The 25206-nt window shown below is 33.7% G+C and overlaps 1 protein-coding gene across 1 annotated transcript in view; it reads left to right on the top strand.

Annotated features, from left to right (window-relative positions):
* SBF2 (SET binding factor 2) overlaps nt 1-25206 on the top strand; it is a 257710-nt gene that overhangs the window by 201821 nt on the left and 30683 nt on the right. The window contains 15 exon segments of the mRNA XM_040559185.1: nt 853-925; nt 927-1026; nt 1291-1364; nt 1746-1941; nt 2838-2917; nt 2919-2966; nt 4939-5114; nt 6080-6225; nt 10035-10233; nt 12301-12497; nt 15368-15505; nt 16649-16744; nt 20466-20537; nt 22605-22789; nt 24878-25054. Coding sequence (XP_040415119.1) covers nt 853-925; nt 927-1026; nt 1291-1364; nt 1746-1941; nt 2838-2917; nt 2919-2966; nt 4939-5114; nt 6080-6225; nt 10035-10233; nt 12301-12497; nt 15368-15505; nt 16649-16744; nt 20466-20537; nt 22605-22789; nt 24878-25054 — 1957 coding nt within the window.

Genomic DNA, 25206 nt, shown 5'->3' with positions numbered 1-25206 from the left:
TCTGTGCTGCTACAGCTTCAAGGAAGAAAGTTACTGAGGTCAGAAAAAGCAAGAAGGCTATACCACTTGGACAAATGTTAGATTACTAAGGGGGCAGGAGGAGCATAAAGACAGTTCCTTTCCCTAGCACACAAATCCAGGAGATTTCATAGCAAGCCTTCCTCCCTCTCTATTTATTGTCTTCATTATTAGCTATGACCAGTCAAAATTCTCATATGATAAAATTGTAGACACTATATGAGGACACTGACATCAAGCAAGTAGGTTATGTGTATGAACTCCACTGTCTACTAAGCACCTCTAAACTCAGTCATTGAGATATGTTCAGTAGATGAGTTGCAGCATATATTACAATGTATGAATGTTTTTTCATGTTGTTTTGGGAAGCCTTTTCAGATGTTTGAAATACATCTCCCACTGACTTGATTGTATTTTATACCTGAAGCACAAAATACTTTTTTATAGTCTTTTTCTGTTTTTAAATACTTTACTCTGCAATTATAATATTCATTTAATTAATTCTTCTGTATTTAACATGGGTTGTAAATAATGTAGTGAACTTTTTGAGAAGACGTAGAGATTATTTCCAAGCAACTGATCTGTTTTTTTCTCTTGCGGGCTGGTCTTCACTACTGAATTCATGGAGAAATGTTCTATGTCGTCATGCAATTCTGAAACCGTTAATGATACTGGGAATACAGTGTAATCGTGGTAGGAGCATATGTTTTCAGCAAGTGGTTTATGTATTTTTACTAGAAAAAGATACAGCTTTTATGTGTCTAGGCAGGTATCACGCGTGTTTCACCGGCTTATTTTTTCCACACTTGAAATATCTTCTATTTATCTCCAAAGTATTGCAGGCAGTGTTGCAGAGAGTTATGACACTGAAAGTGGGTTTGAGGACTCTGAGAACAATGATGTGGCCAAATGCAGTTGTACGCTTCATCACCAGATTTATTGACAAGGTTTGCACAGAGAGCGGGGTTACACAGGATCACATCAAGGGTCTTCACTGCATGATACCAGGTAAGAATTGTGACAAAAAATAGCATTTGTAGTCTTTCATTTTTCTTCTTTTCTAATGAGAGAAATGCACATTTTCCTTTCAGTTAATTTCAGTGGGGATAGAAGATCAGATTTCCTTTAAAGAGTGTAATTGCTGTTGAATTTCAACTAACTATTTCCTTGATGATTAAATTTGAGAATTTCAGAATATCAGAGTTCTAATTAGATTGCAACTTTCTCTCTCATATTATGCCAGACTTCATTTATGGTATTACTGATTTCCAGGCATTGTAGCAATGCACATAGAGACCCTGGAGGCTGTCCATCGTGAGAGTAGAAGGCTTCCACCAATACAGAAGGCAAGTATTATGAAACATGTTTGTATTCCTTACAAGTATTAGAATCATGCAATTCAGTCATTTTTTTCCCCTCATAATGTTAGGAGGAAACATCAAAACATTGTTAGAAATTTTCCACCAGTGATAAATAGCGCTTGGCTTTGGTCTCCTGAAACATGAACTTACAAAACTAGAAGAGCCAGACTTCTGATCATAAACAAGCTGTTGCATACCCTCTGTTTTTTGAGACCCATTTCTCTTAGTTGAGTCCAAACCCCATCTCCTTTCTGTGGAATCAGTCTCATAACAATTTTGTTTTGAATCTTTTTTATGCCAAATGTAACTAGGCTGAGCTATAACACTGGTATCCCTATTACACTTACGCTAATTTATTTGCATCAGCCCAAAATTCTACGACCAGCTTTACTGCCAGGAGAAGAATTTGTTTGTGAAGGACTCCGTGTGCTACTGGATCCTGATGGCAGAGAGGAAGCTACAGGAGGACTGCTTGGAGGTCCTCACATCCTCCCTGCTGAAGGAGCTTTGTTCCTTACCACCTACAGAATTATATTCAAAGGCACTCCTCATGATCAGCTGGGTAAGAAAAATGAACAATGATAGCTGTAGTACTTCAGATAGGCAAGACTTTGAGTTGGCCTATCTATCTATTCAAGCATCAGCATCAAAATGCATATACCTCTAAGTATAATTTTTCATGTTGATCACATTGGAATAATCTTTTATTATAGGTTTTCATCACTAGCTTTGACAATGATGATCTTGATTTTGTATTTAACTTAACTGGATTTCTTCAAATGAGGCAACGAATATACTGTGCTCTTACATATTTTTCCTATATTGATGCTCATATATATCTGTGGTTTCCACTACTCCTAGCTTTCCAATAAATCATTTTTTTCAGATGTTGGAATTGTGTAAAATGAAAAACATTCATAAGTTAGTATTCTCCTTTCAATGATTGTTAATAAATTAACTATTGCTTTTAATATGTAATGGAAATTGCTCTTCTGAATGATAGATTTTTATATTTTGACACTTGCCATTAAATTAAATTGTCTTTTCAGAAGTACAAGTTTATTTTGGAAAGTTCACAGTCATATGTAAAGAAATTAGGATACAACGTTCATTGTTTATAAGGTGCATAATGCAATACAAAAATGGAGTAAGTTTGAAGCTGTTTCTTCACCCCCTTCCAACCTAGATTGTAGGGGTGCATTTCCAATATGTAGGAAGACTCAGAAGGAGAATATTTTTCCAACTATGCTAAATTAAGCAGAAAAAAAAAAATCAGATTATGGATAATATTTGAATTTTCAACTTTTCAGGTCTTTTGCCTGAAATTAATTCTGTACTGTTATTTTTCCTATTGCTTTGTACTTGGTCATTCCTATCTGTTCAAAGTACAGTGTGACCAAAACAGAACTGATTCTGTAATCTAACAAGTATCTATAAACAACATTCTGTGGTCCTCAGTGGGAGAGCAGGCGGTGATCCGGAGCTTTCCTATTGCATCTGTTACAAAGGAGAAGAAGATCACTATACAACAACCAGTTGCAGCAGAGTATGCAAGAAGGACTGCAGATCACTTCAGCTACCTTTCAGGTAAAGGAAATTTTGTAAAACTTACGTGACACAGAAAGCTCAGAATACTTTTGAGCAGCAGTTTGTCCTGATACTTGGGAAGAGCTCAGTTTCCTGCCCTGTCAAGTCAATACAGAATGTGGACTCCTCTCATAGAAACTCTCGCTTTTTTTTGGCCCAGCTGATACTCACAGCATTACTGTTTTCATGTTTCCTCTCTGCTTTTCTCACCTTTCTATTTTGGATCCAGTCAAGGGCTATTTCAGTGTGTTCAGCAGAGGCATTTAGTGCCAATTGACAAAGATGGACTTCAAAGAATTGGGAATCATAACTTCTCTGAAGCCTCCAAATGTTCCTTATTGGTGGTAATCTAATCTGTGGTTAAATCCTAGGAGATGGGAAGTTGAAGACAAAGAATTTATATCACAGACTGAAAGTAGACTTCAGTGCTTAAGACAAGAAATACTCTGCTGGGGTGGCTGACTGCAGAAATAAACTTTCATTGAGAACAATAACTCTTTAATATCTGAAAATAAAATAGATTATCAACATTTTAGTAGTTGCTTACAAAGTGGACATTATTTAACTGATCATCCTTAAATATCCCAGTCAAAAGGATAAGATTAGGAATACAAATAAGTAAAACAACCAAAAAAAAAAAAAGTCCTATGGACTTTTGAGAGGACTTCATGAAAACTTTTTTTTCCAGAAATATTTTACCAGGATAATTAGCATACTTCAGTGATGTGCTAAATGCAGACCTAGCTCGGTGTTTTTAGTGCTGGATTCTGGTCAAACATCATATCTGCTTTTGTTTAGCATAGTGCTGTATTAGGTTATGAAAATGAAAACAGTTTTCTTTCTGTTCCCTTTGTAACAGCTAGTGTTTGATACAGTATAAGATAGCAGCGACCCAACCCCCATCTTTGTTTATTAATTAGGATGTTCAGAGTGTTTTGGCTGTAGTTATGCTATTTAATATCTTTAAAACTTTGTATCAGTATAGCTTCTAAAAATTCTTTCAAGGAGATCATAGAACAACAGAGTTATTAATCTTTTGGAAAGTAATTACAAAACAAGTGAAATAAAAAAATGAAATCCACCTTCAAGATGACAAGCAAACTTCAAAACGTATATAGGTATGCAATCAAAGATAAAGCTCTAGGATATTTCTTTGTTTGCTTTTTGCACATTCTTAAAGTTCTTTGAGCCCTTTTATGGATTCCCTATTTTATCTCTGCCTTAGTTTTTTTAATTCTTTTTCTCTGAAGATTTGACTATCATACTTTTATCTGAGGATGATGGAGTGTAATTTAAAGAAAAATAATAACAAATAATAAATAAATGAGAAGTTTTTAAAAAACATTTCTAACGGGCTGAATGGATCAGTGTTGAATAGCAGGAGGTTAGTTCCTTTCCAAGGATCAGATTTCACTATTACGCTTTATTATTAGCAGTTTTCTAGACTTTGGAAGGTGAGGCAAAAATTAGGATCACTAAATAATGGAAGTTTAATGCTTGTGACATGAATGCTGAATTTGTTGATTTGATGAGAGTACATTACCAACTTTACTTTCTGATATATAGTAGAGCTGACAGAATATTTCCAACCTGAGCTATCCCATGTGGCTAGCACCTTAACTGTTGTAGACATCATAGCACCAGCACAACCACTTAAAATATTTCTGTGTTGGTATTATGAGAATTCCAGATGCTTCACAGTGAAAATACCTTAGTATTAGTTACAACAAAAATGCAAAAAGTAAACAACAACAAAAAAAAAGAATGAGCTGTATGATATCCCTCAAATCAATAGGATATACGTATATATATTTGTATTTTCTGATGGGCATAGTACTGCCTAAGTATGTGGGTTTTATTAATATATAATATTATATTATATATGTAATATATATTAGGATCTTTTAATTTATTTTATCATAGGTTTGTTTTTTTTTTTTTAGTTTCTAACATGTCCTGTCTTTATATGCAGTTAATTAAAGTAGCATTTGATGAAGAAGTAAGTCCTGAAGTGGTGGAAATATTTAAGAAACAGCTAATGAAGTTCCGCTATCCTCAATCTATCTTCAGCACTTTTGCATTTGCAGCTGGGCAAACAGCACCACAGATAATTTTACCAAAGCAAAAAGAAAAGAACACTTCATTCCGGTATAGTCATTCTTCTTCTGTCACTCTCTTTTTGTTTACTACTAGTCAAATAGTTCAAACAGTCAGACAGATTTTCAGATCTCCAGATCATTTAATCAGTTCTCAAGAAACCAAAATAACTGATTTCTATTCTCTGTCTTTTTATCTTTACTGAAAACAAGGTAGATTGATACGAAATAAATGTGTATATAAGAACATACTGTTTATTCTTGCTGCAGTAAATTTGAACAAGTATCTCATTACATTTTGAAACACGCACAATATAAATAACATTTTCAGCTATGCGAACTATGCCAACATAGAAACAGATTTCTTCTGTATTACATTTTAGGTTAGTAACCTAATGTAGGCTAGAATTCATTTTACTCTTTAGTATAGTCTGTTCAGTTGTCCTTGTACTTTAATCTAGTGTTTCTTTAATCTAGTGTTACTTTAATCTAGTGTTTCGGCTTTGGGTCCCCTTTTGAATCTTATGTTGCACATTAGTTTTTACTAGACCAGATGGATTCTTATGCCATTTCAGAGTGGTAGTTTCAGTGATTCTTTCTTGATTATTGCATTGTTGACATGGGGAAGCAGAATTCCAAGGTAGTCATGGAATCTTAAAACTTTAAGGAATTTAAGGAATCTTAAACTTTAAGGTAATATCTGTCTTTCCTGCCTTCATTCTGCCTTCTTCATAGATTTGTTACATTGCTAGCAAAGTACAAATAGAAAGAAAGATTATGGCTGCCTATTCATTATGCTATATATATAATAGGTAAAATTACTCTCCAAGTAATAAAATTGGCATTTAAAAATTAATATAGGAAGTCATATTTCTGGTGGTCATGGTTTTGTTATTAAATGAGAAAATACAAAATGTTTTTTATATGGGTAAGCCCGTTCATCCTAAAAATCTGTATGTGCTATTGTGGAGAATTATATCCATCTTTTGTAATATTTTTATTGCTATGAATTTATAGTACCTTCTCAAAAAGTATTGTGAAAGGAGCAAAACGTGCTGGGAAGATGACAATTGGTCGCCAGTATTTATTAAAGAAGAAGACAAGCACAATAGTGGAAGAAAGAGGGAATCGTCCAGGCTGGAACGAAGATGATGATGTCTCTGGTAATAATAAAGTATTATCAATTTTTGTTGATAAGTCTTACCTAGAAGAAGAAATTGTGAAGTCTTCCTAGACAGGAGAAAGAAAGGTTGCAAACACGTACATTTTTAAAGTGTTTTTGTTTGTGATGACCAGACATACAGGGCAAAAGTAGTAAAGTATAATAAATTTATTATTTATATTAATTATCAAGCTATCTTCATATAGTATCTTTAGAAAGCCTGACATCAGCAATTATTCTATAGTGAGAAAGCAGTATTTGGTGAGATTCAAGAAACAGCCAATACTATAGGCAAATTTTGTATTTGTGAAGTGACAAATGATTTCTGAAGGCAGCAGAAGTCATTATTACTGACAATACCGTTTTTCCAAACTTCCGTTGAAAGGGTTTGGAGACAGAAGGTAGAAGGTGATTTGGACTCTTTGTATAGTTCATGTGATGGTGTGGAGTTTGACTTTCTTCCAAACACTTCTTTTCCTACCATGTGCTGCTGTCAGTATATCCTTATCTGGACCAGTGCTAATTTATAATTAACCACTAGAGGGAACCAGATTCTCCTGTACATAAACAGGTATTGTTTTGTCATACCATTCTTTCTTTTTTTTTTATTTAAAAAAAAAGGCATTTCTGATAATGAAGTGTTTATGAAACACTAATAATTTCTTCAAAACATCAAACAAGCCAAATTTGCCTTTTGAATATTTAGTCAGCAAGGTGACTTAAGTGACTTACATGCAGATAAATAAAAGTTTTCTGAAGTCAGAGTATGAGAACGCACTTGATCTGTTCTCTCAAAAAGAGAAAAAAAGCCATTCCAGGAAAGAAAAAAAAATAATTCTCTTCTTCCATTCCAGATAAATATGGTGGGAAAAAAATGCACAAAGAAAAGGTTACGAAATATGGAATGTCCGTATACTGCTGAAAATTTACATTCTTAACTGGATTTCCAGCTTCTTCCTTAAGTGCTGAGTTAGTATGTGTTCTAATGTTGCAGAATCTTCAGGTCAAAAGGAATTGTGCAGTCATTGCCTGTTCTGGGTGTGATTTTGTGTCCTTCACTCAGAGACACCAAACATAATTAAGCCTGTGTATTCACACTTCTCTTTGCAATGAAGAAATCATAAGAGTTGTTGCATTGCATATGTACAAAACAACTACATTCTTGAGTACAGGTGTTACATAAAGATTAATGACAGTGATTTTTTCCTCCCCTGACAAACTTAGAAAAATATAAATTGTGAGGCTTCCTACCTGCTGCTTTCCAGATGTTGTGACTGGGTATGTGTGAGGTGATTAAAGTCTGACAGCTTGCTTTTCTGTTCACACTGCACTGACACCTCAGCTGACAACAGCACTGACACCTCAGCTGACAACTGTAGTACTCCTTGCTTCAGACAGAGTACAAATAGCTGTAGAAAATTTGCCGTTTAATCACTGAAATTTGTTTCATATTGCTTGCTGTGAATTACTGTTTGTTTGCAAGTCTCAGAAACTGAAGTATAGGAAACTATGTAGCTATAACAACAATGAAGCAAATGGGAGCAAATGGGCACTATCTGCAGCAGGTGATGCATTGTCTTACAGAAAGAACCATTAAAGATAGTGTTGGAAGGAGCTTTGATCATCTACTCCATCTCTGCCGCAAAGCAGGATCAACATACCTAATATGTTCCTCATACATGTTTATCTAACTTTTTCTTAGCTTTCAAAGATTAATTTTTCACAACTCTAGACAATTTGTACTAATACTTTAACCATCCTTAATGCTGGAGAATAACAAGCAACTTTGTGATGCTCAGGGCTAAACATTTACTTGCCACAATTTAAATCCTTCATTTCTTATTCTGTTACTATGTACATGTAGAAGAGATGACTCCCTTCATTTGGATTGCACTGTTTAATGTATTTATGGACTATTGTAATACTTCCTTTCTCTGTTCTTTTCTGGATATTAAATATCTGTAGTTCTTTTCAGTCCTATGCATCAGTCTTGACAGAGTTCTGATTATCTTCATTGCTCTTCTCTCGGTCCTCTTGAACTGGTCCACACATAACTTCTCTTGATTTTCAGAATTGGGCACAGTACTCTAGTTACAATCTGTTGCTAATGAACACCTGGAACTTTTCTTCCCTACATTTCCTCCTAAATTTTATTTTTTGGAGAGTTTAGAATCTCATCGTACTATAGGTGATCATAGTGGTGTGTTCAATGAAACGGGAGACCTTCTGTAAAAAGTGCTTTTACAAGCAGTCATATCTCAAGAACAGTAAAACAGAGGATTTATTCCTCTTATTTTCAAAATCAAATGAAAAAAAAATGCATTTTGAACTTGAGATAGTAAAATGTATCTTCCTCTCCCTCTTCAGGTTAAAGACACTGATATGAGCTCCTATAATCTTTAGCTTTTTTACACATTCAGGAAGATATTTTGCACATTCTGATCACCAATATACCTGCTTTCATGAGAGAAAAATGCATTTAGGAAAAAAAAAATCAAGAAATGCACCCTCATGTTATCTAAGTCAGTTATAGCATTTAAAATTGTTAAATACCAAGCTTCTGTGTTCCCCAAAATAAAATGATTTCTAAAACTCCTTTACTTTGTTTCTCTTAGTGCACTTTATAATTGTAAATGTTTTGTGACTTCTTTCTTACTAGGACAAATATGAAAATATAGGAAAAAGAGGAGATATCTGTAGCACTAAACTCTTCCTTATTTAGGTCAAATAGAAAATAGTTATTTTTGTATGATGCATCATTGGGGCAAAAAAATTATTTATGTAGCTTTTATGCTAAGATAAATAAAAGATGTATCTAGGTTCTACTGCTGTAGATTCTGAATGTTGTCTGCTGCCAGTAAACTTCTAATCGTATCATAATTTTAGGTTTTAAATGTAATTTTAATTTCCAATTTTATAAAGTACTGTTTTAAATTTAAATCTTTATATACTTTGTTTTGCCTAATTCATGAAGAAATATTTCCCCTCATATGCACATGCTTTAATGCTTGAGATAAAGTGGTAGCAAGTAACTGATACATACAGTGAACAGTAAATCTGCTTTCAGACATATTTGGAAATAGTTGAAGTGTTGAAAACAGGCAGGTGGCAGGTTTTGTACAAAGACCCTGCTTGACTTGAATTTCTGTGTAGTTTGAACTTGTGACATGGTTTTTATCTTTCATGGTTAAAGTTTCTTTTGGTTTGGAAAGTGCAACTGATTTGTATAGCTGAAGAAAGCTGCTGTTTGACACTGAAACTGAAGCATTAAGAAGCCAACACTTATCTGCTGTGAAATTATGACACAGAAACATTTTTAATTTGAACCAAGCTTTAGAAAGATTTTTACATCTTTTGAAGACGGTTTTAAAGAATTTACGAGATCCATTTTATCTTGCATGTTTAATGAATTTATGTGCTCATTTTTGATTATTCTTTCTGATGTATATCTTTGTATAGCAGTTGTGAGTTTAACATGCTTGCATAAATACACTGTTAATAGAAAGAATGCCTGCCTTCAGTTCAGTTCAAATAAATGTATGAGAGAAGTTTTTCTGGAATTTTAGCAAAAGAGAGGTGTCAGCCATGCCAACCACTACAACAGTAGGTAACTTTGGGATATACTTAAGTTTCCTGACTGGAGTATTATTTTGTTGCTTATAATTTCTGCAAACTATAGCGTCTATTTGTTAGTGTCTGTAATTGATCACTGACAATAAGACAAACTAATAATTAGTTCAGAAAGTAACACTGTTTTTTTCTGTAATTGCTGGCTTTTGCAATAGCAAACTCAAAGATTTTTGATGTTAGTTTCAGATGACAGTGAGCTGCACACAAGTGGTACCCTAAAAGCTTCAGAGAAGTCAACAATGGAGCAATTAGTAGAAAGAGCCTGTTTCAGAGACTATCAACGTTTGGGACTAGGGACCATCAGTAGTAACACTTCTCGATCAAAACCAGAATACTTAAGAATAACTGCATTGAACAGGATGTATTCACTTTGCAGGAGGTGAGTTTACCAACTCAGTCAAGTATTTGAAAATAAAAATGACATAACGTATTCCACATTTCATATTCATTTAAACAACTTATTCTGACTTCTTTTTTGTCTGTACTAACTGTGTTCAACCAGTGGCCTTGAAGCTATTTGTATTCCACTCTTAGAGATTCCTCTTCTGTCACATGGTGGTTGTGTATGTAGTCATCAGATTTGGAAGACTGCCAGCGATAGTAGCCAGAAGTGAGCTTTCAGAGCCTCCCCAGAAGCTGTCAGACAAGTCTTTATTTCTAGATTCTTTTCATTGCCTATGGAAAGAGAGTGTCCTTGGTGCTTTCAGAGGAGACTAACCTAGATACTGTGAATTGCCTTCTGATGTAGTTTTTCTCTTGGCTTTCTACACTGAAGATTTGCTACACTGAAATTAAGAGGCTATTTTCCAGCTAATTTAGTGATCAAGCTAGATGGTAGAACTCAGTCTGCCTTGATGGTTTGTGTTGGTACTGGAAATTATTTATGTAGTATTATGTAGTTTATGTAGCACATACTCTGTTCCTTAAAAAAAAAAAAAAAAAAAAAGCATCAAAACAAGTAATTTAACTACTTTCTTCAAATCAAAAATATGTTTTAAAATTGAATTCATGAAGGTATCTATACTGCTTTAAACTTTGTCATGTATTGAAAGTCACATGCTGTACATTAATGCATGAATGTTACTAACTCCCTTTTTTGGTTGTGAAAGTGTAATTTGCTACCACTACCCACAAAAATTCTTTATAATAGAAAGCATATCTGCATAAGTTGTATCAGGAGAGCATCTGCATTCTCTAAAGCCAGTTTTGGCTAGTCATTGCTTTCATTATGGATAATGAAATTGCCAGCGCTTCATGGAAGAAGGGCACAAGAAAATAGTAGATCCTTTCTATTTTCTTGCATACATAGAATAACAGATTAATAACTGTGGTTTTGTTCAATCCCCATTAAATACAATGCAAATAAAAGCATTTAAGTCTGCACATTTTGGCTGTGCTCTGGGCATTATGTAAACAACTCTTCCCTCTCAAAAATCTATCAGTTTTTAATATAATTAGTTTCTTTGGTAAAGATAATTGATGTCTCAGTAGATTACAAATCACTGGATAGAAATACTTACCTAATGCCATATTAGTTTGACTATTGTGTTCTAAGAACCAGAACATAAATGGTATGTACATTCTTTTTGTATGAGGGTAGTTCATTAAATGTCAAAGTACTGAATTTACAAGAGCAGCGTATATTCTATAGGAACAAAATTGTTCGGTAAGCATTAACATTTCCCAGCTCATTGTGTTAGTTTCTTCTTAACATATGAAATTGGCACTTAAATTGAATATTTTTTTAAAGAAATAGAAAATAATCTTTCTCCTTGCTTGAATCCCTTTTTTTCTAACAGAAACACAAATACCATCTTGTTCTCTGTTTTTACATCTATTGTATTAGTAAAGTTCCTAATCTCTCAATGTATTGTAGTGTTCTAAAAAGTACACAAAATTTAATTTTCAAATACACTGTTCCAAGGAATATGGTTATAAAATACATTTTGACATAAACCAGTTATGACCAAAAATTATTGTTTTAGTTCTGATACCCTAGGCAATCTAAACATTCTTTCATTTCCATTCTTATATTCTATATACAAGTGTCAAAACAAAACTACTGTATCATGTGCATGCCTCACAATTCTGTTTTCTGTCATTCTCAAAACTATGGCTTCATTATAGTGATGGGTAAGAGATCCACTGGGAAGAGAATTATTACCAAATATAACATAACCTTAGATGGAAGGACACTGAAAGTGACAGTCTTACGATTTTTTCCTATTTTAAGTTGTTTAAAAAATGCAGTTTTCTTTACAAATAAATGTATTTTAAAGGATTGGACTAAAACAGGAGAGTTGTGGAATAAAAAACAGTAGTACCAGTTAGCATGTATTTTCATAAAGATATATACTCTGCGTATAGTTTTAGGACTTTTTGTCGTTTAAAATTTTGAGAGCACATTTAATTGTTGCTCAAATTTTTCACCTTTTTGTCAATACAGTTATCCTGGACTTCTGGTAGTACCTCAGTCAGTTCAAGACAGCAGTCTGCAAAGAATTGCTCGCTGTTACCGTCACAATCGCCTACCAGTTGTGTGTTGGAAAAATACGAAAAACAGTACTCTTCTACTTAGGTCAGGGGGCTTTCATGGAAAAGGTGTTGTTGGCCTCTTCAAATCTCAAAACACACATCCTACAGGTGAGCTGATTCAATTAGGTTTTCTGTATATGTAATTTTATTTAGAAATACTTACCTTTCTAGAAGAATCAGTAAGATGATTGAATCAAAAATCTCAGGGTATGAATGCTTATCAGTTCAGTTGTTAAATTATCAGTTCAGTTGTTATCGGTTAAGTAGTTCAGTTTAATTACTCTCTGTCATGAAGCAGACCTTGAATGGTATGATGGTGGTTCAAAAAACGTTAATTGAACTAATCTGAATAGGTTATATATATGAACTAGAAGTCTTCAGTAAAAGCTTGCATCAGCCAAATGCAATGTTTCTGAGAATAAAGCACCTATTTTCTGATAACTTCCCCAGTTTGACTTCAATTATCTGTTTCCATTGCACTGTTTTCCTAATGAGTGTATGTTGTCATTTTTAATAAAGTACTATATAAAATACTAGAACAAACATTATTCAACGGATTTTCTTATGTCTTTCAATTTGATATTAGTTGAACTTTTATCTTTCTTTTATAAAGTATAGGCCTGAAAGATTATTGTTGGGGTCTTTGCATAAAGTAAATCTCTTCCTTTGTATGATGAAGACTGGGCCAACACAGGATTTGTCACTAGTTAATTTTTCAGAAGAATAAAATATAGGGTAAAACTGATTTTGGAAAGAACAATAGTTGACTTCTTCAGCACTGTGTGAGGGGTGATTGATGTTAAGGTTGAAGGGCAAATCTTCCATCTGTAATCTTCTGCAAATACATTGTTGCCCTGAATCTTTAGCTCACATATACATTTAGTTCAATAACAGAATTTCATATAAATCAAGCTATTCATCTCTTGGGTCACTTTACAAAAAGACACACAGTGATCTTCATAAAATAAAACTTTCCAAGTGGAAGTGATAAGGACGTTATCCTTTCATTTAGACATTTCATTTCATTTAACTAAGTTGTTAAGAACTAAAATGACTTTCTGTGGCATTGCTTCAAGGGCTTGAAGTCCTAGAAATCATTAAAGTAAATTTCAGGATGTGCACATTCTGCTTAAAAGTTGAAGAGAAAATGTTTCTCTTCAAACTTCTTCCACTTTCCCAGACTGCAGCAGCATGATGCTTCCTGCATGTACATTTTCTAATCACTTCCTAATTTTACTATTAATTTAGATACTGCTTGAATCTATCTTGAAACTTCTTAAGCCACTTCTAACTAATCAGATAACTGTTAGTTTCCAGCGTAGCATCTGATTGGAGCATCACAGAGAAAACTATTTGTAAGTTACAGTAGTTGTGGATTGTCGAAATGTGCTCGCTCAGGTTCTTTGACTCCCTCTTTCATCACAGATTCCAAATTCTGGCTCTTGTGATCAAGTTATATTTTTGTCCTATAGCAAGTCTAGATGTGGCTGTAGTAAGCTAGAATTCAGAAAAAAAATAATCAATTGGCATTTGAAGAAAATCTGACCCCTTGAGTCTGGACAGTTTTTTGTCTTCATAGTCATAGTATAGCCCAAGACCTAATTCATCTCCTTCCCTTCCTTCTAAGTCCTTGCAGCCGGACACAAATGGATGTTTTTTCTTGTTAAGGTAGTTTCCTCCAATGATCACCTAGTTTCCTAATGCACATTTAAAACTTGCTTTTGTTTTTGCATTGATTTTGTGTTGTTGATTCTTAACTTCTTGAAGTCCTAAGTGGATGTCTGTTCAACTTCATTGCAGTAATTTCTCAGAACATCATGCTTTCTCATTGTGCTTTTTCTGTTTTTTACACCCTGTTTTTAAACTGTGTCTGTGTCTTCTCTAGCTTTGCTTTTATCCAGTCTTTTGCAGCCACTTCTCTCTCTCTGAAATGGTCCTCCTCAGTGTTCCCAAGTAACTCAAGCAACACCAGTGACATCTGGAGAGTGATTCAATTTCTGAGATACATAGAGGAGTCATCTGAAACGCCACGTGTGTCAAGGATTATTCAGAGGTTTCCAGAAAATGAATTACGGTTCTTAGAACAGTGCAGCTTCTCCCCCCACCCTTCCATCCTCCACCCCACCCTTAGAGTTTACCTAAGTAGGTGGGAAGATGCTTCCTGAAGTTACCTACTGGTGAAGGAGTGGGTAGGCTGTCACTGGGGAACAGGAATGTTGCTTTTCATAGCTGGAGGTTCCTCTACATGTGTTATGCAGGTGTGCATACACTGTCCATCCTCTTTTCTCTTTCTATTTCACTAAAAACATCAGAATCTTGGGGTAGGGTGCCTGAAAGATTTGAGGGTTGTGTCCAGTGATTTCTCTAACTGCATAAACAGATGGCATAAACACTGGTGTCTTTTAATAAATGTATACTTTCAGTGAATGGGCAGCATATCTCAAGGAACCTCTGCTTACGTGTTAAGACACCTTCCCTTACTGTATTGAGAAAGAGCCGACTGAGTATGGTTTTATCTTACTTCTGTTGAAAAACTATTCTATCTGTTCTCTACGCTTTTTTATTATTATTATTTTGAGGCTGACATTTGCTGACAAATATCACAAACTTATAAATGTTACTTTCACTTCTGAGAGTGAGGGGAAAACTACATCATCTCCATTCTGTTTGCATTGACCACTTGTGAATTGTCAATGTTTTGAATGGTTACCACTGGATAAAAGACTCTTAGCTTAGCTTTAGCACAAAGCTTAGCTTTGTGGAGTGGAATGCAAGAGAATATTGCTGGTGCTGCTTGCAGCCAGGTGATGAACATCTGGGCATTCTTTGTCATCTAAGAAATGACTTTTTCAACATAGGACAGACAAACCATGAAATTGTCAGTGATCTTTTTTATATGGTTAGGTTTTTTCTTTTGTTATTCTGTGTATTTATAAATATATGTTAATGTTGTCCATTCTTCCTGCAACTCTTTCTAGCTCCTGCTTCTTTAGAATCTTCAAGCAGTATAGAACAAGAAAAATACCTACAAGCCTTACTTAATGTGATATCCGTCCACTGCAAAATGAATGGCAGTAATACTCTCACTGTTAGACCAACAATTGCTCTATCTCCAGGTAAAATTGTTTGGTATAGGCCTTTTCTATGGCTAAGTTGAAAAGCGAATTTTCTTGGATTTGGTGTTAGTTCAATTTGAATTCTGTTGTTTCCTCTATTGTTTCACTTTCCAGATCGTTTTATTCACTCTTAGTTTTAATGAGTGTGTCTTTGTACATAAAGGATGTTTTTAAACTTTTTAAAATGTTTTTCAGTGTTCTTAGTCTGATGGTAAGTGATTCTCAGCCTATGGTTCATGGTTTTTAATGAAATTCACTGCGGTATGATGGGCCAATCTAGAGGCATTAGTAATTTTAACAATTCTGAGCTAATAATATGAAGTCCTCCAGAATATCAAGATGCCAAGTTGTTGGTGTTTTTTTTAAATATCAAATGCAACAATTATATAACAGAATCAAAAACATAGATACACTTTAAGGTCTTCTGTAACAAAGTAGGCATACTGAAAACTATATATAGAATAAGAGAATGCCAACCTGAAGAGACTGTGAATGCTACTCTGTTTCATACAGTGAGAAAATGTGAGATTGGAAGGCCAGACTTCACATGAACAGATGCACTATTTAGCTACAAAAGTAGTGGAAGTCATTTAGGCATTTTTATGTGTTACATACTCACAATAGGATTTTAATGCTATTTCCATGTAGAGCTTACTTGCAGTGAAAACTCTTTCAAAAGACATTATTTAAGTTAGGTAAATGTGGAACCGTGAAGAAACAAATCTGTGTTTTATCTCAATTACTACATGATGAAACTGATAGGCGAAGGTATTCTCAATGTCTTAGAGAGTATGTGACTTGAAATTGTCTGTCTTGCCTTATTCATTTGGTGGAAATTGGCCTAATAGGGTCAGTGACTTTTCTAGTAAACAGTGGCTTTTCTTGTAAAATAACATTATTTCCAAAGTGTGCATGCTTTACTTCATTTATTGTAACATACGTTGATTGCTTAACTGTATCTAACATCAACATTTTGTTGCCAATGTATACATCTGTCTTAAAAAAATACAGCAGAAGTACAAAATTGGCAAGAATTAGCTGCATTAAGTGTGAAAAAAGGTATTTTCATCACTTATGTTAAGTGTTAGTCTGAGTAAGTGTAGTTTTCTTTTAATCTTCTGTTCTTTTTTTGGCTGACTTTAGGCACTGAAAGGAGGGCTTCAAGAATGTCTACTGTTTTTAAGCAGGTAGTGCCAGGACATTTGGATGTAAATCTATCCAATAGCTTTGCTCGAGGAGGTTAGTAAGACTAGATCAAAGTCTAAGTACCTGTGTTATTTGAAATAATAAATGATAACAAAATGTCATTGAAATAAAAATAATTACACTGCTTACAAATTCATTACATTCTGAAACAACAAAATCAAGATTACCAATTAGCCTCAGTCCATAACATACTCTTAGTATCTAATTTCTGTTTGTTTTCTCCTTACCATTGAAATAAAGCTAATTTCGTGTTTGAAATAAATGGAAAACTAAGCACTCAGTTAGGAAATATGTTTCTAAATACTTTGTGATACATCCATATTTGTAATGTACCTGACATGTATGACCTAAAAATGCACATTTTACATTAGGATTGAATGCACTTTACAGTCCCCAGTTTTGTAATTTGTATTAGTCTGGCATTTGTCTGAAGATTAGCTGATGCTTCATCTAGATACAAATAATCAATATGAATAATTTTACTCTAGGTAAAGGAAGGTGTTATGTGGCCAGGCTGTAAGAGTAGGGAGATACAGTGCCTTCTTTGGGAATAGTTATTCTTAGTTACAAGGGATTATCAGTGTCATTTCTACAAGAAACTCATTCTGTGAAGTGAATTCCAGTTACTTTTACTCTTCTGGTCTGATGAAATTATGAAGATTTTTTCTGTGCTTAAACTAATGTGTTGAATTACTTAAATACATTATATGTTTGTTAGAATAAGGGTAAAAATGTTTCTCGAAATGGAGAATTTTAGATTTAGTTACCTTTTATCCATGAAGGCTACTAATAAAAATATTTTTAGGCATCTGAAAGTTGCTTTTCTTCCCTTATGACTCAGTGCAGCTTTATCGGCAGCAAAATACCAATCTTACAGCAAGTTCAACTCAGATTTTCAAAGGTAGAAATGAGAAAAGACATAAAAAACTTCATCTGAAATTAAAGTTAGACCTATTTTGACCTGCTGAGGTCTATTCCAACCTAAATCATTTTGTGATAGAAAAGCTGTAGCTTTGTATGGAGAAAAATAAAACAATTTTCTAGAGAAAGACTTCCAAAAGAGATGGAAGAGATTAGAAAAACGAAGGAAAGAAGAAAGCAGGGGCAAAGGAGGAAGCAAAGGAAGGAAAATACACACAACTATATAGAGAAGTTATATGAGGATTATAGCAGAAAGAAAGAGAGGAAGGACAGTTTATGGGGATCATCCCAGAATGGACAATTCTTTTCACTTTCATTAATCATAGTATATGCATAGTTTATATCTAAAAGTTCTGTTGATGTTCTCTATTCACTGTCTTAAACTATTGTAGTACATGAAGATGAAAAAAAATACAGAGATTTTAATTGGGTAGGTAAAATTACTGGGAACTGAAGAGAGCAAGAGTGTCTGGAATTGTTAAATGAACTAATGGCTGTGCACAGCTTGTCTTAGTACTGAAACAGTGAAAATACTGGGTAGCTGACAGCAGACATTTTGTTGTATTCTACCTCCTCATGTTGGGATAGAAGTGCCAACAGCAAAGTTTTGCTGAGGAGCCATGAAGATACTCCAGATAAGAAAGGGAAAAGCTTGCTGTATGACTACATGGAAGTTGTCTTTTGAAGTGTGATAGAGTGAGCTACTCAGTGAAGGAAAAAGGAGTCTCAAGGTAGTGTAAGAGTCACAGACATCACGTTTTCTTGTTGGATATTGTCTCTTGGCTAAATTTCAGCGTTAATCAGGAAAAGGCCAGAGAAATTATCTTGTATCTTCCTGGATTGATGCCACACCTACTCTATGTATTTGAAGGGTGTAACTACAGACCAGTATCTGCAGTCTATTCACAGCTCAGCAGGATACATCAGGACTTTGCTGAAAAATAAGAATGTTTGACAAGTACGAAGGGAGCCCTAGTGAAGGTGAGAAGTTGACAGGGTAAGAGAGAAAAGAGAAAGGGATTATCTTAATGTAAAGAAGTAAACTCTAGGGTCTTTTTAGGTGAGATAACAGAATTCTTTTAGAAGAAACTCTAAAATACACAGATTATATAGATTGCTTAAATTGCTGTTCTCAGATAAATGGATTCACATTGTTTATTATCACAAGGATTTTTACTACTTTTGCAAGCTAGTTATATCGTACATGTGAAGTAGTGTCACAATACAGTATGCAGGACCAAAAATGCAGATTTTTTGGTCAGCTACAAAAGGAAACTTATTTTATGCAGGCAGTCTAAAGTGATTTCTCTTCACATTCCTTAGAGTAATTCAAAAAACAAAAACAAAAAACACACACAAAAACAAAATAAAGGCTGTGTGGTTAGTTAGTTACTTTGTCATAGCAAGCATCTGCAACATCCATTTAATAACTGGATTTTGCACTACGCTGTACAAAATATAATAGCAGTATTTTTGTACGTTTAATTCTGGATCACTCTTTCCTTCCTTATTTTTATTGTCACACATAGAGGGCTCAAAATACAGATTCAGCTTGGATGCACCAACTGAAAATGACATTTTCCATTCTTTTGTGCCAGACACTGTTTTTTTTTTAATATGCGTACATGTAAAATTAAAAGATACGTGGCAGTGCTTGAATAGTAGTTCCAATTTTAAAAATCATCCTTGTTCTGAATACTCATTGATATTTGTGTCCACACTAAGTACTGTATTTTTTTTAGTTTATCTGGAACATTGTAGTAAAGTATTTGCCTAAAACACAGTTTTTTCTGATCAGAAATATTTGCCAAATACTTATATTTCATAATATATTTTCATTCTTGGACCCTTTTTTTGGCAGTAATTTGGTTGATATCTTTCATAAGTTCACTAAAAAATGCATATCTTTTCTTCTTATATTACTTTATAAGTACAGTGTAATTATAAAGAACAGCAATTCTTACCTAGTTTTGTTGTGTAATTTAATAGAATAAAATTTTAATAGAATAAAATCCTTTTCTCAGTATGATTTGCTACTGCTGGAAAATACTAAGATACTTATAATGAATAAATACAGACTCAGCTCACACATTGATTTGAAAATCAAGATTCATTAGCAAGAACATGTTTTAATAGAACGTTTTAATGAAAAGAAGTTGCTTGTGTAGATGTGGCTTTGCAGCCAAGAACATACACTCTGATAAGCATATAAGACTCCAACCAAAAATGAGTACTTATACAAGGGAGGGAAATTTCTTTGTCTGATAGATATTGCAAATTTTCTAAATCATATGGTTGTACTTAATCCTTAGAAATTTCTGTATGTGTATAGAACTAATCATGTCTTACATTCTGATTTGATTTTGAGGTCCATTAAATTACCTACTTAAAATAGACTAAAACAGTTTTACAAAAATGCACTAAGATTTGGGATTTTTAATTAAGGTAATTTTCAGCTGGAGAGAAGCCTTCAATAAAATATTCAACAGAATGATTTAATCATTAAGTTTCCTTTACAACATTTTATAACAATAGGAAAAAAAACCAATGATAGCTGCATTCATTTAAAACTAATGAAATGATAATGAAAATTACTGTTTTTTGATAAAAGGATACTTCCTTCCCACTTAATACTGGTTTTCTGGCTTGATTGATGTTTCGTCTTGTGATGACTAAGATTTTTGCTGTCTGATAAATCATGTAGTATAAAAAAATTCTGTATATACTTAATCTTTGGAAATTAATAAGTAACGCTTTTCTTCTCTCCTGCAATGTCTCTTGCTGCAATGTGCATTCCATTCCTCCTCCTTCTGTCTTTACTGTTATCTACCAGTGCTTGGGTACAGAGATAAATGTTTCACTCATTCAAATTCCAAATCAGCAACTAAGGGAAGAGTCCATCAAGGTACTGTATTCTGTGTCCTGAAAGCACATTCTGATCTGCCATCTCCATAACTACTACTATATTTTAATATATGCTAAAGTAATGCTGTCAGAAAGCCTTGACTCTGCATTAACAAAATTTGGGATTTTGGGATTCACTGTTGTGGTTTTGTTATGATTTGGGTTTGGGTTTATTTGACCATTGAGTGTATGATGCAGTGACACTGATAAGCCACACACTTCACCACGTTATACTTTAATATTATGACCTAATGCAGAGTGACATGTCGAATTTTTAAGTTCTTTCAGAAAAAGTTTTCTGTGCCAAAACTTTAAACCGCAAAAAAAATAATTCTGCAGAAAAAAAAAAACATTTAGTACTCCTACTGCCTTAGTAGAATAATTAAGAAATACTGTTACCCAGTCGATGAACTTTCTTTACAAAATTACTGGTAATGTTAGTGAACAGGGAAAAATTGGTATTTGCCAATTTATAAACTTGTAATAATACAATACATCACAAATAATGAAAGTTAGATACTGCTACCAAAAAAATAAGATACTAGGCAAAGTTAGAAAAGAAATACAGTTGTCTTTTAGTCACTGATATCCATCAGTGGTAAACATGTTCACCTGCATGTATTTATAAACAGTTTTTATGCTTTTGGTGTGCTACAGGCTCTAATGATGCCCTGCATTTCTATATGTTATAAAGTGTGAGTGATATGATATTTTTGTATGCATCATCTTGAGAGAAGAGTTGTCTGTGTTGGAACTAGCATTTTTTCATACCAAATGAACAAGAACTTATTTCTTTTATTAAACGCTTTCTGTGGTTTCTCTTTGTGTTCTAAAATCTTCATTGTATCGTCTGTAGCAGTTCAGATGTGGAACAAAAGTTTACACTAGAAATACTGTGAGATATTTTATAAAACTGTCTTTCTTTGAGGTTGGAACTGTTTGGAACTGTTAACCAATTCATAGGTTTCTAGCCAACCATCCTCAGTTAATCCTATTTGTTTGCTCACATCTTTTGGATGGACAATAATGTAGCTGCATTAGCTACAATATGCAAACTAAAATGTTGAGAGGCAGAGTTTATTAGATTAGTACAATGCCATTCAAATACAGATGTGCTGCTTTCAGATGCAAGGCTGTGGTTCCATGTTACACTGCACTCACTGTTCCTTACTTAGGTTCAAGCTCATGTTGTTGCTAGCTTTGGGATTTCTGTACCATGCCAGAGTATTAGTGATCTTAGTGCCAGATTAAAACTAGAACTGTGATCTTCTAAGGATCCTTCTGTCTACTCGCACAGCTTTACTATACTCACATCTGCTAGAACATAGATGTGAAAAATGTGATTAGAAAATAACTTCCTTAAATTCATTTCCATTTTTAGTTGCCCAGTAAACATGAACAGTTAGAAACTAAAATCCATGACATTCTGCATTTTAATCACTGTAGTTGGAGAGCAAATATGGAATACTTTATCCTGAAATGTAGTATTTGAATTGATCCTTGTATATACATTTTTGTTATAATAGGATATGGGGTGCATTATTAAATAGTGTAGGGTGAAGGGAACACAAGAATTCTAGATAAATGGGGAATTTCAAGTGATAGTATTTCCATTTTTGAGGGAAGTAATTATTGCATAATATTCTTATTGGTTAGACTTCCAAAATAATATGCCTTTGAAAAGGAAATAGTTGACTTTTTTGTCTGTACTTCTGAAAGGAACACCAGTAATTTCATTTCCATGTACTTAAATGGATGTTAGTTACTTGCAAATTGTGATTTCTTTTATCATTGTGTAACTGATTTCATAGCAACCATTTTCTCTACAGTAGAAAACATTGTTTGATTAGAATCTTAGATTAAAAGACAGTACAGTAGAATGATTTTGACAATTTTTGTTATGAAATGATTTATTTGCAGCACGTTGTTAATTGTGTTCTATGAGGAATGCAAGTGACACGTTTAAACACTGTACTTTCTAAATTACATTGTAGCATATGCATGAATAGTTATCATCTCTAGTGCCTCACACTACGAGGTTTTTAAAATATTTTTCATCTTTATGAAGGTGTATGGGCAAGTCTTCGTTCAAGCAACCGATTTATCAACGCTCAGACTCCATTCATTGATGTTGGTGCAAGACTTGCAGGCAAAGACAATACCACTTCCTACAGTAGCAGCACTTTTTTGCAAAGTCAGCTTTTGAGACGTCAAGCAGCCCTCTATATATTTGGAGAAAAATCTCAGTTACGGGTAATGTCATTTTATTTTTAGGTTAATATAGTTTTTATTTGGCCTGAGTTTAATAGCCCTAATGTTTTTACAAAACAAAAATAATAATCTAGATAAGTCAAGTGGATAGCTCTCCTAAAGGTGTAAATTCTCATGGGCATTTTAGGTAATATTTGCTACACAGGCATGCTCTCCATTTTGTTCTGTTTTGCTATGCCCTGTATTGCTATACATAGAATAACAATGAATGCAGCATAATGTGATGGGGGTTAGAAATCACACTCTGGTTATATAATAAAACAAAGTTAACATAAATAAAAGCTTATTGAATTGTTTTAAAGAACAGCTAGACACAAGCACAAACTATGTAACTAGAGCCCTGTTTGTCACTTCTGGTCAAGTACTGATTTGTTAGGTAGAGATGAGGGGTACAAAAATGGGTAACATGATTAGAGGATTGGATTAGCTTTTCTACAGCATGAGGATGTTTAAATTGGAAAAGACATGACTAGGAAGGAAATGAAATGTATTGTGTGGCAACAAAACATCTAGCAAAGCCTTTGTATTTTGAAGTTACCATGTCTTCGCTGTTTCAACAACATTGGCTTTGCAGGGAGAAAGAGCCGCAGAGTTCGGCTGTGCCAAGTGTAGCTGCTGGGATAAAGATCCTGGCAGCTGCCCCTTTCAGAGGCTGTTCAGAGCTATTCCAAGGAGACTGCTGAAGTTCTGTATATGTATGGTCTTCCTGTCAGAGCCATGCTTAAATACACCTAAATGCTTATTACTACTCTGATTCAGCTGACTCGTCACCTAATGTTCAGCTGAGTTGTCATCTCACAGTGATGTCTAGTTTGGGAAATATAAAACAGGCTTATTTGCAGTTTTATTTTTCCTGGTGTGCTGAAATACATTATGAAGCAAATGGAATTTTATTAGACAGGAAAAGCAATTAGGGGTAGCACTTAGAATCTTATGAAGTCAAATTGATGTGGATAACACTAACTCGGAAGTCTGTTCATTCTGATTTGATTACATGAAGAGGTCCATGATATCTACAGTTTTATACACCTTTTGGGATAAATTTTAATATTTTAGACGCAGTTGTTTAAGAAACATGTATCCTCTTTATTAAGTCTTCACTTTTTAGAAAATGTTTACAGATTTTTTAAATCTCTGCAAAGACTGAAAAATCTTTTGTTTTTGTTTTTCCAAATATGAACATATGTAAAATACAGTGCATTTTGTGAAATATATAGTTTACAACAGCAGTTATTTGTAGTAAGTAAAAACATCCGTTTTCAATTCTTTATGAATGAATTTACATTATTTCTGGAGACGAAAGAATCATGCTGTATTAGAATGACGAATCAAAATGCTAAAACTCTTTGCAATCTGTTTCAATTTTAACTTTTCTTTTGTAGTTTCAAGTGTTCTTCTATATCTTACTTTTACTCAGTCATATTTTATATATATATATATATAAAATATATCAGTTCTTATCATTTTTAATTTATCTTTTATAACTGATTTTAAATTTATTTTCCTTTTGGTTTCTTCATTAGACATTGGTTGTATTGGCAATACAGCAATCATAATAATAATACTACATAGCAATGAAATGATTGTTTTGAGCCTGCTCTCATTGATCTATATCTGGACTACAAAATCAATTCAACTTTGATTTTGTATAAGGAAAGCTTGTTGATTTTGATTGTTTAGTATTTCTCTAGCTTTTGTTAGCATCCTGCTAACTTGGAATTGTTGGCTATATTTATTAATTGTTAATTTGCCTAAAAGTCCTAAAGGAAGCATGTTCTCTTGTGTATAAATAGCTCAACAGATTTATTCAACTCAACTGTGTTATAGTGGTAGTGGTATAACTCTCATGAATACAGTTTTGTTATGAGTAGTAGATGGATACTTTTTTATGGTACTTTTTACAAGTGTTGTAAGGATTGTCATTATACTGGGCAGATATTTAAAAATAATTTGAATTAAGAATTGAAGTATTTAGTAATAAAGCAGACAAGACTATGATATTTGATAAGATTTTCACTGAAAAATATGCTTCCCTTTAAAATTATATCTGCTGTTGTCCTTCACACACAGGGCTTCAAACTTGATTTTGCTTTGAATTGTGAATTTGTTCCTGTTGAATTCAGTGACATCCGACAGACAAAGGCAAGCTTTAAAAAGCTGATGAGAGCTTGTGTTCCCAGCACTATTCCTACAGATTCTGAGGCAACATTCCTAAAAGCACTTGGGGAGTCAGAGTGGTTCCCACAGGTAATTTATATGACAGGTACTTCTAATAATCTTTGTGCAATACTGCTTACACAAAATAAATTTCAGGCTCTTCTGACAGAGACCTATTGTATTCTAACCAGCTGTTGTTCCTCTTTGTTCTTTGTAATTACTTTGCATGCTATCAATTCTGT

The sequence above is a fragment of the Cygnus olor genome, chromosome 5 (assembly GCF_009769625.2).
Source record: "Cygnus olor isolate bCygOlo1 chromosome 5, bCygOlo1.pri.v2, whole genome shotgun sequence".
In the NCBI taxonomy this organism is placed as follows: Eukaryota; Metazoa; Chordata; class Aves; order Anseriformes; family Anatidae; genus Cygnus; species Cygnus olor.
The sequence above is the reverse complement of the archived record's forward strand: the minus strand, read 5'-3'. Positions and strand labels throughout refer to the sequence as shown.